General features: G+C 45.4%; 1 protein-coding gene across 2 annotated transcripts in view; it reads right to left on the reverse strand.

Annotated features, from left to right (window-relative positions):
* The window catches only part of FRMD4B (FERM domain containing 4B), a 148,983-nt gene that overhangs the window by 54,185 nt on the left and 81,219 nt on the right, over positions 1 to 13,579 (reverse strand). For both annotated transcript variants that reach the window (XM_067303467.1, XM_067303466.1), the window contains exons 3-5: positions 13,404 to 13,498; positions 11,250 to 11,342; positions 4,613 to 4,697 (exon numbers count right to left, since the gene is read on the reverse strand). In XM_067303467.1, coding sequence (XP_067159568.1) covers positions 4,613 to 4,697; positions 11,250 to 11,342; positions 13,404 to 13,498 — 273 coding nt within the window. The remainder of the gene's footprint in view (positions 1 to 4,612; positions 4,698 to 11,249; positions 11,343 to 13,403; positions 13,499 to 13,579) is intronic.

Below are 13,579 nucleotides of genomic sequence, written 5' to 3' on the forward strand. Positions count from 1 at the left end.
GCAGCGGCCACCGACAGCTTAGCAACTAATGCAGCAGCAGCTCTGTTTGTCCTGAACTGTAACACTGATAAAACGTGATTCACAAGAGTAAAAACAGTCTCAAGTCTCCGCACTTAGGGCCAAGGTATTGCTCTCTGGCTCCCCTGATGCTCTTCAGGACGAGGACAAGGCCAAGGGGGAGCAGTGCAGAGAACGAAGCAGGTTGCCCACGAGGCCCCAAGTCCCTGGCATGGGGCTGCAAAAGTCACAGCGGCACAAAGGAGCTTTGACTATGTGTAAGAGGACGTAGGTGGGTGAGCGGGTGGGGAGTAGGAGGAGATAGATTTTTGGCACCAGAGATTTTATTGTCTCTCTCTCCCCAAAGTGCCTACAGAAACTGCTAAACATGCAAGCTCCAGATTCATCAAACCCTTGCTAGGGGGAACCTGGCACTCAGGCTGCCGAAAGGAGCTGCTGGGCTGGAGCTCAAACGTGAGGAAGTACAAGAGAGCCGCTGGGCATTACAGAGCGCTAAGTCAATTTTCTCAATTTTCTGAATTTTAATTCAGCTTTTTATTCCATTATTTATCACCCCAAATTTATTATATTTAATAATTAATATTTAGTAATACAATTATTAATGCAATCAATAATTCATATACTATATCACTTATTCTGAATTTTTATTCAGCTGGGAGCAAAGGACTCTCTAGAGTAATCCGAGGCAAGACAGAAAATGGTACCAGCGCAGGCCCAGAGCGTGCTGGACTTCATTAGGGAGATACCATTCCCTTTGAACAGATACAACCACTTTTCCTCTCTCTGACCAGACTCTTCCTCACACACAGCAGGATTTCACATGCAGCACTGCCTGTGGATGTCTCAAAGAATACTGCTAGTAAATTCATCATGCAACTTCTGGACCTTGTAAGTCATGGATAAAATCCCCTCCGGCGGAGGGACCGGCACAAAGCTTACCCAACACACAGGCTGTATTTGCTGAAGCCTTCAGCTGGCTCTTGCAGTTCATCCTACATCCTAACAGAGCACTAAAATGCACCATCTCGCATACAGGGCAACTTCATGCTCTCATCCTCTGCTCAGGAAAGCATCATTTTTCTTTAGAGCACATAAGCCATGAAATTGCATATATCTACAGACATCCGCACCGCTAACGCAGGCTGCGAGCACATGCCAACTCTCAGAAGTGTCAGACGATCACGAGCACAAATTCCTCTACACACCAGGCCTCTGCACCGCCCTGAAGCTGGGCTCTTGCACGCATCCTGCCCCGTCGGGAACAGACTGTTGTGAAAACTTTGAGAACGGTTTTGTGAAAGAGATCAGCACGATGGGCTTTTAAGCAATCTTATCCACGCAGGTCTTCTCACACCCCGCTGTTGCAGCACCTATCCTTCAAGCCACATTCCTGTCCCACATATAACCCAAGTGTCATACAAAGATCCAGGTTAGGATACAGCCCTTTGCATTGCGTTCTTCAAGCAAACAGTGCACACATCCGCACTACTGAGCACCCCAGATCGCAGGTTCTGGGGTACAGGCTGCTGCTTTTTAACATGTTGGGGTTTGCTCACCCCATGAATACAGCAGAGAAAGGGAAATTAAAAAAAAAGAAAAAAAAGCAGCAGCAGAGGCAGGTCCAAGCTCCCCAAGCTGGATTAACAACTGAGAAATGCCAGGGGACATTCTTCACCATCATTAGCGAGCACCAGGCAGTTGCTTCACTAGAGCTGGGAATCTGTTTACGTTCAGAGGCTGATACTACCCTTTCTCCAGGCTGTGCCTCCTTCCCCTGCAGCACAGCCGAGCGCGGCTGGGACGCCCCATCAGCAAAGACGCTGCGCAGATCCATCGCGCTGCCTCGGGCACCTCCCTGCCAGGCTCCGTGCGCTTAAACACGAGAATGGGCCCTGTGTGCGCTTCGCACACGAGCTGAAATCTAGACAGTGACCAGAGCTTTCTCAGGTGGGATAAAAATAGTCAAAAACGACCTAATTTGCAGGCTAAAATCCACTTCCATTGTAAGACAGCAGGGTTAAGTCTCGCTCATGTTTCCACCCACGCAACCGACTTCCCATTTCTCTATACACCTTTGCATAATGCATACTGGTTATTTCAGTTTAATACACCCCAAGGAGCTGACCAGAGCACTGCTGCCGTGCAGAGGGGCACGTGCAGCCCACGCTGACAACTCAGCATTCCCACAGAAAGGAAAGGGCTTCAGCCCTGTTGTGCCAGGTGCTGTACACACACAGCGGGCAACGCTCCCGTCTGACAACAGCGCAATTTAAAATGAGAAACTTTTTGAGGTGAGACCAAGGCCACCTCCAAACAAACTCCCACAAGTTTGCTTGGGTGATTTAGAAGCTTATCTAAACGGCTCGTCCTATTCACGGGATTAGCAGTTAGGGAACAAAGTTTGCAAAACGTCAGGTGTTCCACTTTACATTAACTGCAGGGTTTAACATAAAGCAGCCAGACAGGAACCGGGCAGAGGTGGTGGTGACGTGTTCTCTTCTCCCATTTCCACCGGAGTCATAAAAAACTTCAGGAAACGGGCAGAGAGGACAGTTGGAGCATAACTTCTGAAACTGTCTTTTCTGAATCGCCAGAGCTTGTGTAGAAACACCTTCGGGGGTGCCACGATCCGGTCGCAAAGCCTAGCAGGAGAAGCGATGCCGACAGACAGAAGGGCTGCCTGCTTTTATTACTTGGTTAGGTCCTCGGCACTGCTCTGCAGGGATCCTTCTCTCGGCATTAAAGCCCGCTGCCAGCCCCGCGCCTTCCCCTGAAACCAGACGGCGGGAGCTCTCCCTCTCTGCTTCCGGCAGTTCTGCTTCCAGAAACACGGAGGCCGGCACTTTCTGTGTTACTAGCAATTAGAGCACACACCTAGCAAGCAATGGCAAGAGAGAAAAAAAGAAACAGCCTTCCTTCAAACCTCTCATAGCTCCTGAAGCACTGAAGGAAGTAAATGGATGATGCAGTCTGTTTATTGCAGCACCTAGTGCATGATCAGCGCTTCACGTATTATCAGCGCTTCATTTCAATAATATGAAGTTATGCTGTTTGAATAATATTTATCTGTGCCAGATATGACACTCTCCTTACTCTCTGGATGACATGTATACGATGAGTGAGGGTGTTTTTTCTCTTGTATGCCTCTTTTCTTATGTGTATACATGAACACACACACTTGCATCCAAATGCTTTGATATGCAACTAGTATTTATTTCAATAGCAGATTAGGTTTGGACAGCAGTGGTATTTTTCACATTCCATGACTAAAGCCAGTCTCATTTTCCAATTCTAAAATTATTTGCGTTTTCTGTCTAGTGAAACATGTCCAGCATTCCCTGAAAGGATCTCTAGAAATTGCCAAGACCCTTTACTTAAAAAGGTATATATGCCAAGTGGAGATTTGCTTTTTATTAATCTTAACCACTGAGGCCTTCAAGCATTTTTATAACATAAGCATTTTGTAAAAGGGCACCAATTTCCTCCACTCTTCCAGAAAACAATTCCTGTACAAACGACAGTTACAACTTTGCCATTAACTACTCTCATGTAAGGTTTCTGATCCATCCATAAATTAATGAATATTGAGTACTGAATGAGAATCCTCTAAATACGAAACATAAGGTGGAAAAACTAGCGACTAGTGAAAGACTTTGACCCATACACTACGCTGAACTTCAACACCAGCTAACAGTAAACGATTGTTTTCCAAGAAAAGGCTGTGAGAAGCGAGTGATCTTAGACTGCTTGAACCACGAGGAACAGCAGTGCCAGCTGCCCGAGTTTGACATTAACAGGGAAATCGCAGAAACATTAGGCGTTGCCAGAGTAAAGTTCACTGAAATGTAGCTGCTTTTGCACCTAAGGTTTGGGGCATGGCAGAAGTGGCTGCAACACTGCCCTTATTCAGACCAAGACAAATCGGCAGTGGATCAAGCTTGCCATGCAAAACTTTGGCTATCACATCATGAAGTAACTTTAAAATACATATTTTACGGATTTAAACATTTTAAGAAAACAGTAAAAGCTTCTTAGCCAGAGAGAAGATATAAAAAATATTTTAATTTCTGTCCTGATTACTATTTTATTGACTTCAGTACTTTACTACTTCACTGACTTAAATTAAGCCAGGAAATCAGGGAACTAGGAACGAAGTTCACATTATAGGACCTACAGCCTTTCTTGCTCTTCAGCCAAGTTTGACTTGAGATCAGTAAAGAGATGCTTGCCTTGAACATTTACTATGAAGTATGCAAGAAGAATATGCCATTCGGAGACAGAACCCATCTGCAAAGTTACAACTGAGATTTTGAACAGCTCAAAACCTCAAGTATATTTGAAACGTATTCTAGTCTGGTGAGCAGACAGGGGTCTGTGGAAACAGGACTAGGAAACCATCATCACCCTTGTCCATTTGCTTAAAGCATCAGTGTTTAAACGAAGGAGGAGAGAAAGTATGTTGAGATTTTAATGATTCGGTATGATCTAGAAATTAGATTTAGCTTGCATCTAGTTTGCAGAACCATCTGGGTGACAGAGGGAGCAACAACAGGGCAATGCACAACATGAAGTCCCAAGGGACACTGAGCCTTACCTTGTGCACACAAGACTTTGCATTCAGAAAGAACAGCTCTACTGTGGTTTTGTCCTTGAGAAAGGAAATGCTTTCAATGTAGAACCTGACAGGGAAAAAAAAACAAACAAAAAAACCGAACAATGTTACTTTCTTGAATAGGTTTCATCTTCCTCCCAAATCATTCTGATATCCTCAACATTTTGTTCCCTAGCGATCCAAACGGTACAGAGGAACTATGAGTAACTGTACTTGATTTCTTGCCTATTAGGAGGGAACAAGCAGAAAATCTTGGGCTGACAACACACACAGAATGACAAACTCCTTGTTCAATAGATCATAGATGTTTGATGACTTTTCATCCCTTGAAAATCCTGCCGGATTTCAAAGGAGCAAACCCCATCCCTCCTATGCAGACAAAAACAAACAGAATTGGAAAAGGCAACTCAAAACTGCATGTTGCAGCTCAGCAAAGCCGCCTCGGAGCGCTGCAGAGGGTGGGCGGCAGCACAGCAGGGTGGCCAAAGCAGCGCTGCCGAGACAAATCCTGCCCGCAAGCTGCGCCAGGCTGTACTAGCCCTCCCTGGCAGGTTTTTAAGAGGTAAGACAAACATCTGCTAGGGATGACATTGGTAGACTAATTCTGCCTCTATGTAGGGAGAAAGACTACATCTTCTAACACCCCATCCGGTCATTCATTTTAAGGTTAAATAAACCTCTGTGAGTTAAAAAGTTAACTGCAAGGTGCTGGCGTGGATTCATGCCTCTAAGCTCTCACTCCTCTCTGAAGACAGACAAATTCAGTGAGGACTGGGAATCCTAACAGCATTCCTAAGACATGTTCTTCCCTTATGGAGGAGAGAAAAGCCAGAGGCCAAGAGCCATCGGATTCTCCTCAAACAAAAAGCATTGGACAGATGGTGGCTCCAGCCAGCCAGGCACATCCACGCTAACGATGATCGCAGCACCAAAAATAAAAGGTTTGTGTGCAAGGGCTGCAACTGGTTCAGCATTGCGGGCAGCCTTCTGCGCAGCGGTCACTGCCTTCCTCCACAGCCTGTCTCCAGTCTCCTCTTCGCCAGGCCAGGGGCGCGTCCTGCCATTCCCACATCCCACATTATATCCACATTAGGCATTAGGCTGCTCTGTGTCCTTGTGTGGCCAGGGGAGGAGGATGTTCCCTCTGCCGCCGCACGGACCCCATGGCCCCACTGCGCAGCCTGGCTGGGGCTGCAGCACACCTGGAAACACAGAGCTCGTCACCGTACCACATTTGTTCGGATGTGCCCTGCTCAGAGAACCAGCCGGCAATGAAAAGCCAGTGCCTCGCAAATCGGTAGCTAATCCCACTGCAACCTACCAGTCTAAGACATATTCCAGGCAAAATTTGCCACCAAAAGCGTAAGTTCACAGGACAGCTCATGTATGAATAAGTGACAAGCATTGCAAAGGCGCTACCAACTACAGTAATTCAATTACCGGTTACTTTAGCCTAGCCAAGGTTAGCAGATGGGTCCCAGTTTGTTATATACCCGTATAAAACACGATGTACACAGCTGGCACTGCAAATCGTACACAACTTGTCTGTGCGCTTCCCACTGACTCACTTGGGGCATTAAACTAAACAGCGCTGAGACACATTAAAAGGTGCAGAGAAAACACGTTTCTAATTTGTGAAACAGGGAACTGCCAACTAAGTTTAAAGAGAGACAAATTTGTATGAACACGGTCCTGTCAATCCTCCTTTAGGTGTGTAAAGGCAGGATTCATTTTCAACAGCCAGCTCCTTAAGGCTGATGAATATGTTGGATCCAGACTCTCCCACCCAGTGCCAGCAGGGAAGGAATATCCTCTCTAATTCAGCCAGGCAAAAACGAGGGACAACCACTAGCCTGGCAGCACAGACCAAACAAGGGCTGCTCACTTTCTCCCCTTTGACACCAGGAGGGTCGGATGGCCAGCGTGGAGCGCGCAGCCTGTCGTGCTCATCGGGGCAGCCCTGGTCCAGGCCAGTCCTCCCCACAGCGCCAGTGCTGCCGCTAAGGCTCCTCACTCCCTCCTGCTATAGCCACTGCTGCCCTGGTATAGATGATTTGCAAGACTTCGGAAAAAGTCCAGAGCGCATGGTTGGAGGCAACAGAGCTAACATCTGCTGTGCCTGTCAGGCACTTATGCAATATTTACGCTGCAACTTGAGACAAACAGTACATTAAATAGTAATTGTTTTAACATTTCACATTCCTACAGCACATGCCATCAAATTAATTTTAAAGCACTTCACAGAATGCCTCTGCAGGATAAGGAGATAATGATTTATCCGTTTTATAGGTATGCAGCCTGGCCCAGGAACAGACCCGAGCCCAGCACCCTGCCCCAGGGATTTGCAAGGCTATTTTATAGTTGTTTCCATGACTCACCTTTCAGAGGGAGGAGAGCTGCAGGAGCCATGTGCATTTCCATCCCTTTTGGATCATACCAAATATCATCTTTTCAATAGCTCTGCTAAACTTCACTTTACGTATGCTTTAATGTTTCTCCCCAGCAACGCAGAGCTTCAGCGTTTAAGAGCCTCGCTGTTACAGACTTTGTCCTGACCTGCAGTCAGACCAGCTCTTAAAAGCTTGTACCCTACTTAACCTGCTAGAGCCTCGCTCTCTCCACTGGTCTGAAAAGCTAATTTTCCTCAACTAATGGCTTTGTTTTCTCTTGCGGTTTCTTTCAATTAAGAATGTCAGACAGGGCTTAGTTTCCCTTATAGCAGGGTAGTACTTTGCCCCTCTTCAGAGCAGGTTCCCCAGGTCACAGCTGTTTACAGCATCAGAAAGTCTGAACATTACGTCCTACCTAATGGTGAGCACTTGAGGTGTCCGCTGGCCTCAGTGAAGCCTTCTTATACACTCATTAACCTTCCCATATTAATTTTTGAGTAAGAGGATAGAGTGTCACAGATGCAGAAGTGGCGAAGGCACTATTGTGCTATTTTCTCTACTTTAATCTAAAATTACCGTAAGCTGTCGAGATGACTCAGTGCAGCCATTAGGCAGAAGCACCACTGCATGAAAAAATATAGCACTCAGCCCACCCCTGTCCAAAATATGCTAATCCAAGTAACTAGAGGAAAAAAAAAAGTGGCACAACACAGAACAGAGGCGGCTTGTGTTACTTCTGACAGATACCAGCCCTTGCTGTCTCCCACAGAGTAGCAATACCTCTAATAATTTAGGGGGAGGATGTCAGGGGAGACATTGCCCCCCTTTCCCCAACCCAGGCTGATGTGTTTTATTTCTTCTGTGGTACAAGCTGCACGGTTTTATCACCACAGTACAGACAGGCAACACTGGACCGCAGAGATAAGGGTGTTCAAGGGATGACAGGCATGTTTGGCAACACAATAAAGCACATGTTCTGTTTTTATTTCTGGTGCTGTCATCATCTTAAACTAGAATGATGCTTTTATAAGTCCTAACATCATACAGCCCTTCACCAGCTGCATGTACCATATGAAAACTTCTGTATTGGACTAATTTTCCACCAACTGAAGAAAACCAATTAAAGCCTGAAAGGATTCATCATGTATTTCATTACTGAACTGCAAAAGCAGTTGTGAGCCATAGGAGGGGCATAAGCAGGCAGCTGGGGATCCCCCTGTGCTTCCAGTACTGCTGATGGAAGCTGGTCATTGCAGTACGGAAAAATACCAAGAACTGAGGCTGCTGAGCATTTGCCACTTCTTATGAGAATGGTGCCTTATCACCCCGTATTGCTATGCTTACATCTGAAATGAAAATAGCTGTGAAACTGTATTTATCCTAAACATGGTTGAATCTATTTCAAATAACGCATCAATGAAGGAAAAAGTTCTGAAGTATAAACCGTACGTGTAAACTTTCTTTCTCAACAAGAGTCGCTTGACGTCAAGCAACCAAGCTATAGCACAAGTAACTTTTTCTCTAAACTTCAAGCTCTGACTCCCTTGAAGCGAAAATGAGCAAAGAGAAGCTGTTTTCTGTATAGAAATAACCAAAACTGCATTTTTTTTAAATTTATTAAAAATGAATAATTTCAGTGACACCAACGTCAAACAGTTTAGCTTTCTTTGAAGCATCACTTTTCCTTGAAATTTTGTTGCAGAAAAAAATAGTTGAAGATGGTTTTATAAATAGGGTCAATACCTGGCATTAAATTAGCACTCTTCATCCTCAGAATGCTCTGCAAACAGCAAGGCTCTTGCTCTAGAAAGGTCCTAAGCATCCTGCACGTAACAGGAGTTAGGTAATCTTGACAGTCGTCACAAGAGACCTAGGCAAAGAGCTAGATTGATCCCAAATTAATGTTTGTTTGCCAAAAGTTCATTTTAACCTGCAGCTCCCACCCACAGGAATATTAAGCTCAAATTCTGCTATTAGATTCATTTTCCTTCTTGGAATATTCCCTTCAGTTCCAAGATCTTATTTCAAGTACCTACTCAGGCTGAGTCAAGACTGGATGAGACAATGCACAGCAGAGCTGCTAAATCAGACCTTGGCTAGAGGAAAAAACTGAACACTGATGACTACCTATATTCAAGGGCAAGGGCCTTCCAGGAGCCATTAAATGCTAAAACACACAAAGCTGCTTTCTAGGCAGCAAGGCAAATTGTGGGTGCTGCAAACCAAGGCTCAGAATGGCTATTGCAATCCTTCCTCTGGTGCAGCCTGTAGTCGAAAACCACCACAGCTCCCAGGACAACCGGAGGGCTACCCTGCAGCAGCATCTCTCACTATCACCACAGGGCTGGAGATCGCCCAGCCCAGGGGAATTAAAGCTGCTTCCTGCCCGTCTTCTCCCCACTGCCTGGTGGCCGTGCAGGCACTGCCTGCGGCCAGCACGTGCAGCCCGCCGAGGAAGTGGTGCCCTTCCATCCCATCTGTGCTTTTCCATCCGAGCTGTGGGCGCAAAGTGGTGCTCTGCACATTTCGGTGGCTCACGTGAGAGTTTAATTTAAAAAATAGACTATGACAGTCTAGACAGACAGACTATGACAGTGAAATGTGTTCACAGGAGATAAGTGCCTGTGAACTAACCACCCAAGGCACATGCCACAGAGCAAAGGCTCTGAGTCACTTACTTATCCAAGAGGTTGTGACAAAAGAGAAAGCTGCAGATTTTGAAGAGGTATTTCTGCAGGAATATCCATTTTCTATGGATCAGATAGCTTTTCATCGCTAATTATTTCTGTATCCTCCTGCTTTTGCCCTGAACAGACTTCTCACTGCTCACTTCCTTGGCTCCTAATTGCTTGTTTTGGATCCCATGACCCCAGAGTAGTCAGGCTTAAAATTAACTTCTAGAAGATGATTTTTCCAAGCCCACTCTTTACGCATTAACTCTTGCCCTGCTCTCTGCATGTCCTGTCTTGTAAAGGACTATCTTGCATTTGAGAGTGGTGAAAGCCAAAATCGTGACCCAACATCACTGGCCCCAACCAAACAACTGTTCAAGTAATACGGCTGCCTTTACAGCTTGCTTAGGGTCTTCACTCTTGAGATGGTCTGGGCAACAGTTTAACCTCTGGCATAAGTCACTGCAGTCAAGACCAGTGTTATCTGCTGAGATGATCCTCAGAATGACCAGAGTCCTTTAACCTCCCCACTTTTTATCATTGCATGTAAGGAGGTGACAATCTCACAGTGAAGGCATGGCAGCAACCAGTGGGTAGAGCACACGAAAAGGCCTATGTCCAGTTGTAGGTTAAACACACTGAATACCGGCTTTTTTTAGCGTATTTTTTTCCCCTTCTGTTAAGGGTGGAAGGGAGAAAGAAGAGAAGCTATGAGCACCACCACAAATAAACGTGAATTCAGCAGAGCGCTGTTTGTTGGAACTGTTCCCTCCATGACTAGGGTGCAGAGGACGTGGCAGGGTGCTGGTGCCAACCTACCAAACTACATGAAAGGCTCTGCTTTGGAAGTGCTTTGAGTGATTAAACACACAACGCATAAATTTATCAAGCTATGAAAAGTGAACGAGGTCAGTTTGCTCTCATTTTCCCAATAGACTGTAAAGAAAACAAAAACTCCAGCAATAATAAGAATACCACACTTATTCTTTTTTGCCAGCACAGCTCTGCCAGGTAAGGGCCTGCAAAAACATATCCCAACCAGGAGAGCTTTGCCAGCAAAAACCCTAAAGTAATGCAACTACATTGGCCAAAATCACCACTTTGCCAGGGAGTTTATTCTCTCCTGGGGGATGGTTTAAGCTGCGTGAGCAGAGAATCTATCAGCGATCCCTTTCAAGTACAGACAAACCTTAAGTAAACATAGAAACAAGAAAAATAAGTATAATTGTTTAAACAAACTGTAATAAAATTTAACACTATTAAAGACAAATCAAGCAAACAAGATACTTAAAGTAGGCTTTAAACAAAACAAAAAATGATACCAACAATGCCCTAATAACATTTTAAAAAGTAACAACTTGCAAGCTACCTTATTTCATAGCTAAATACAAAAGAGAGCAGCACTTATCCAGGACTTAATCTCCTTCTAAAAATAATATATTGCTTTGACTTATTTCCTTTATCAAATCAGTAATCAGTTATTTTAAACAAAAAACTGTGGTGATAAATAAACCAAACTGGCAATTTTTTTTTTATTTTATGGAAACGATTACTCACCTAACTGCAAAGAACAAAGTAGCCGGACCCGGTTTCTTAGGCAAGTCATGATCCAAGACTCTGTGATCCAACTGCAGCCAGACACTCTGACCTCTGCAGGAACAAATTAGGGAGTCTATTAAAAACTGGGAAAGAGAAACATGGAAGCATTTTTTTTTTCAGTGCTCGTGTTTGCTCCTAGGGCTACTTTAAAAAGTGCAAATCTCAGCTCTCACTAAGGCAGGCAAACTTTTGATCAAACGTTTCCTCCTGCCCTAACTTTTACATTTGGACATAATTCACTCTTGGACAGGCTTTACAGATGTATTTTCAGCTGCAGCACAGAACTCACAGGATGGCACTCAGGAAAATATGAGCAGTATTGAAAGGCCTTCCTTGGCTATAAATGGGGGGACTTCCATCAACTTCAACGCAGCCACTCCAGTTCATAGCAGCTAAGGATCTGCCTGTAGCAAAGGCTGAAAGTTTGTGTACCTCAGAGACTGATCTCATGCTCCCTTCTGCCCACACTCAGACTACACAGCTTTCTGCTGCCATATCCCAGACTACTCATATTCTTAATAACTACCAGGTCCAGCTTAAAGCAAGACATCATTTTCAGAGCAGAGGGCTTTAATGCAGGCAAACTAATTCAATCAGGGAGGTGTATAAAACACAGCTCCCTTGGCAGCGGCTGCCTGGATTTAAACAGAAAGCAAGCCAGAAAGAAAAGAAAAATCCCCCAAAGCCCAAGAGCATCCTTCCGGATGCTGGGGCGGCAGGGGGAGCGCAGGCGGCTGCTGCCGCTGTGAGATGCTGCCCCGGGGCTGCCAGCCCGCAGAGCATGGGTGCCCTCCAGAGGCGGCAGGCTCGCACCAGGCACCCAGGCCTGCGGCAGGGCCAGCCCGGGCCTGGGCACCCGGGGGTGCCTCTGGAGTGCCCCAGCGATCTGGGGAAGCCGACGGCCCTGGCAGCACTCCGAGGAAGCTCGGCAAGAGGGAGTGCCAGCAACCAGAAAACCCCAGAAGAATTTTATGACAGTTGTTCTGGGGAAAAAAGGCCAAGTGTAAATAGCGTCCTCAAGGTATTTATAGAAGAAAAACTGGAAGAAAGCATTTTCTAACAGCGGAAAACAAGAATATGGCAAAAATATACTATGAGAGCCCAAGATGAGAATAACTTAAAAAAACCCCCACACTATTCCAGCACGAGCTCCAGAGGCAAGTGGCTCCTAATGCCACGGTACAAACCAGCGAGGGGCATCTCCACCGGCACTCTTCCCCCGCAGGCAATACTGCGCCTGCAGGCGTGAGCCGCTGACACAATTTCCCCCCCCATCCTAATCCTAAGGAGTTCTGCTGCTGCTTGGGGGAGCTGCAGAGTAACACCTCCCGCAGGGGAAGTACCAGCCTGGTTAAACATTTCAGTGCAATGCCAACCACATCAGTCTAAATAACCGAGATTTCAATTAACCTGGCTGATGTTGGGTTAATACAGTGGAAGCGGATTTTCTGCAGTGCCCCAGTGATGGTTAGAGCATCGCACCGACCTCGGCAGGAACAGCCAGCTAAGGGCGTAACTCGATGGGCAGCAGCTTCCTCAGCTGCTCCGCTTGCATCAGCAGCGACGCTGGGCTGCACCCAGCACCACAATGTGGCTGCGACTGTGCAGCTATGGGAAAGGGAGGGTTATGCATTTAAAATTTGGTGCTGCTTTTACAGCTCTTTTGGGTAGTCTGCAAAATAGCTTGGACAGCTAGAAGTAATAGAGAAGCTAGAGGAAAGTTAAGGGGTTGTCTAACTTCATGCTTTGCTGCTGTAAGGGAAGTTAGCATTTAAGAGACTCATCAATAATGGATTTGAGACTAATGTGCAAAGCGATTCATTTCGAAAATATATGCAAATCCTCTTTTTGTTATTAAAAGTGCAGAGTAGGAAAGCTGGGGGCATTTGCATGGGAAATAACTATTGAGTTCAATTTTTCAACCTTGTGAGACAAACATGAAAAGTAAAAGCATCAGGAAGATATACTAGAAATATTTTCTACTGTTTGAAACAAAAATCTTTCTTCTTTAAAAGAAGTCATCTTTCCATTATGCTGAGCTGCCACAGTGTCTGGGATAGGTTTCACACTGCAGTAATCTTACAGCTGTTTAAAATCAATTAATGTACTTACGTGTCATCTATAAACGTTATCCCAAAATACTCCTTTTCTTTCAGGTTAAAATGCGAGGCCACCAGGTCCAGTAACTCTCGAGACAAAAGTTTGGGCTATTGGAAGAATCAAAATCATTTAAATCATTTCAGTGCAGTCTTTATAATAAAAGTTCTCGCTGCAAACACTGATACAAA

The sequence above is a fragment of the Apteryx mantelli genome, chromosome 12 (assembly GCF_036417845.1).
Source record: "Apteryx mantelli isolate bAptMan1 chromosome 12, bAptMan1.hap1, whole genome shotgun sequence".
NCBI classification, from domain to species: Eukaryota; Metazoa; Chordata; class Aves; order Apterygiformes; family Apterygidae; genus Apteryx; species Apteryx mantelli.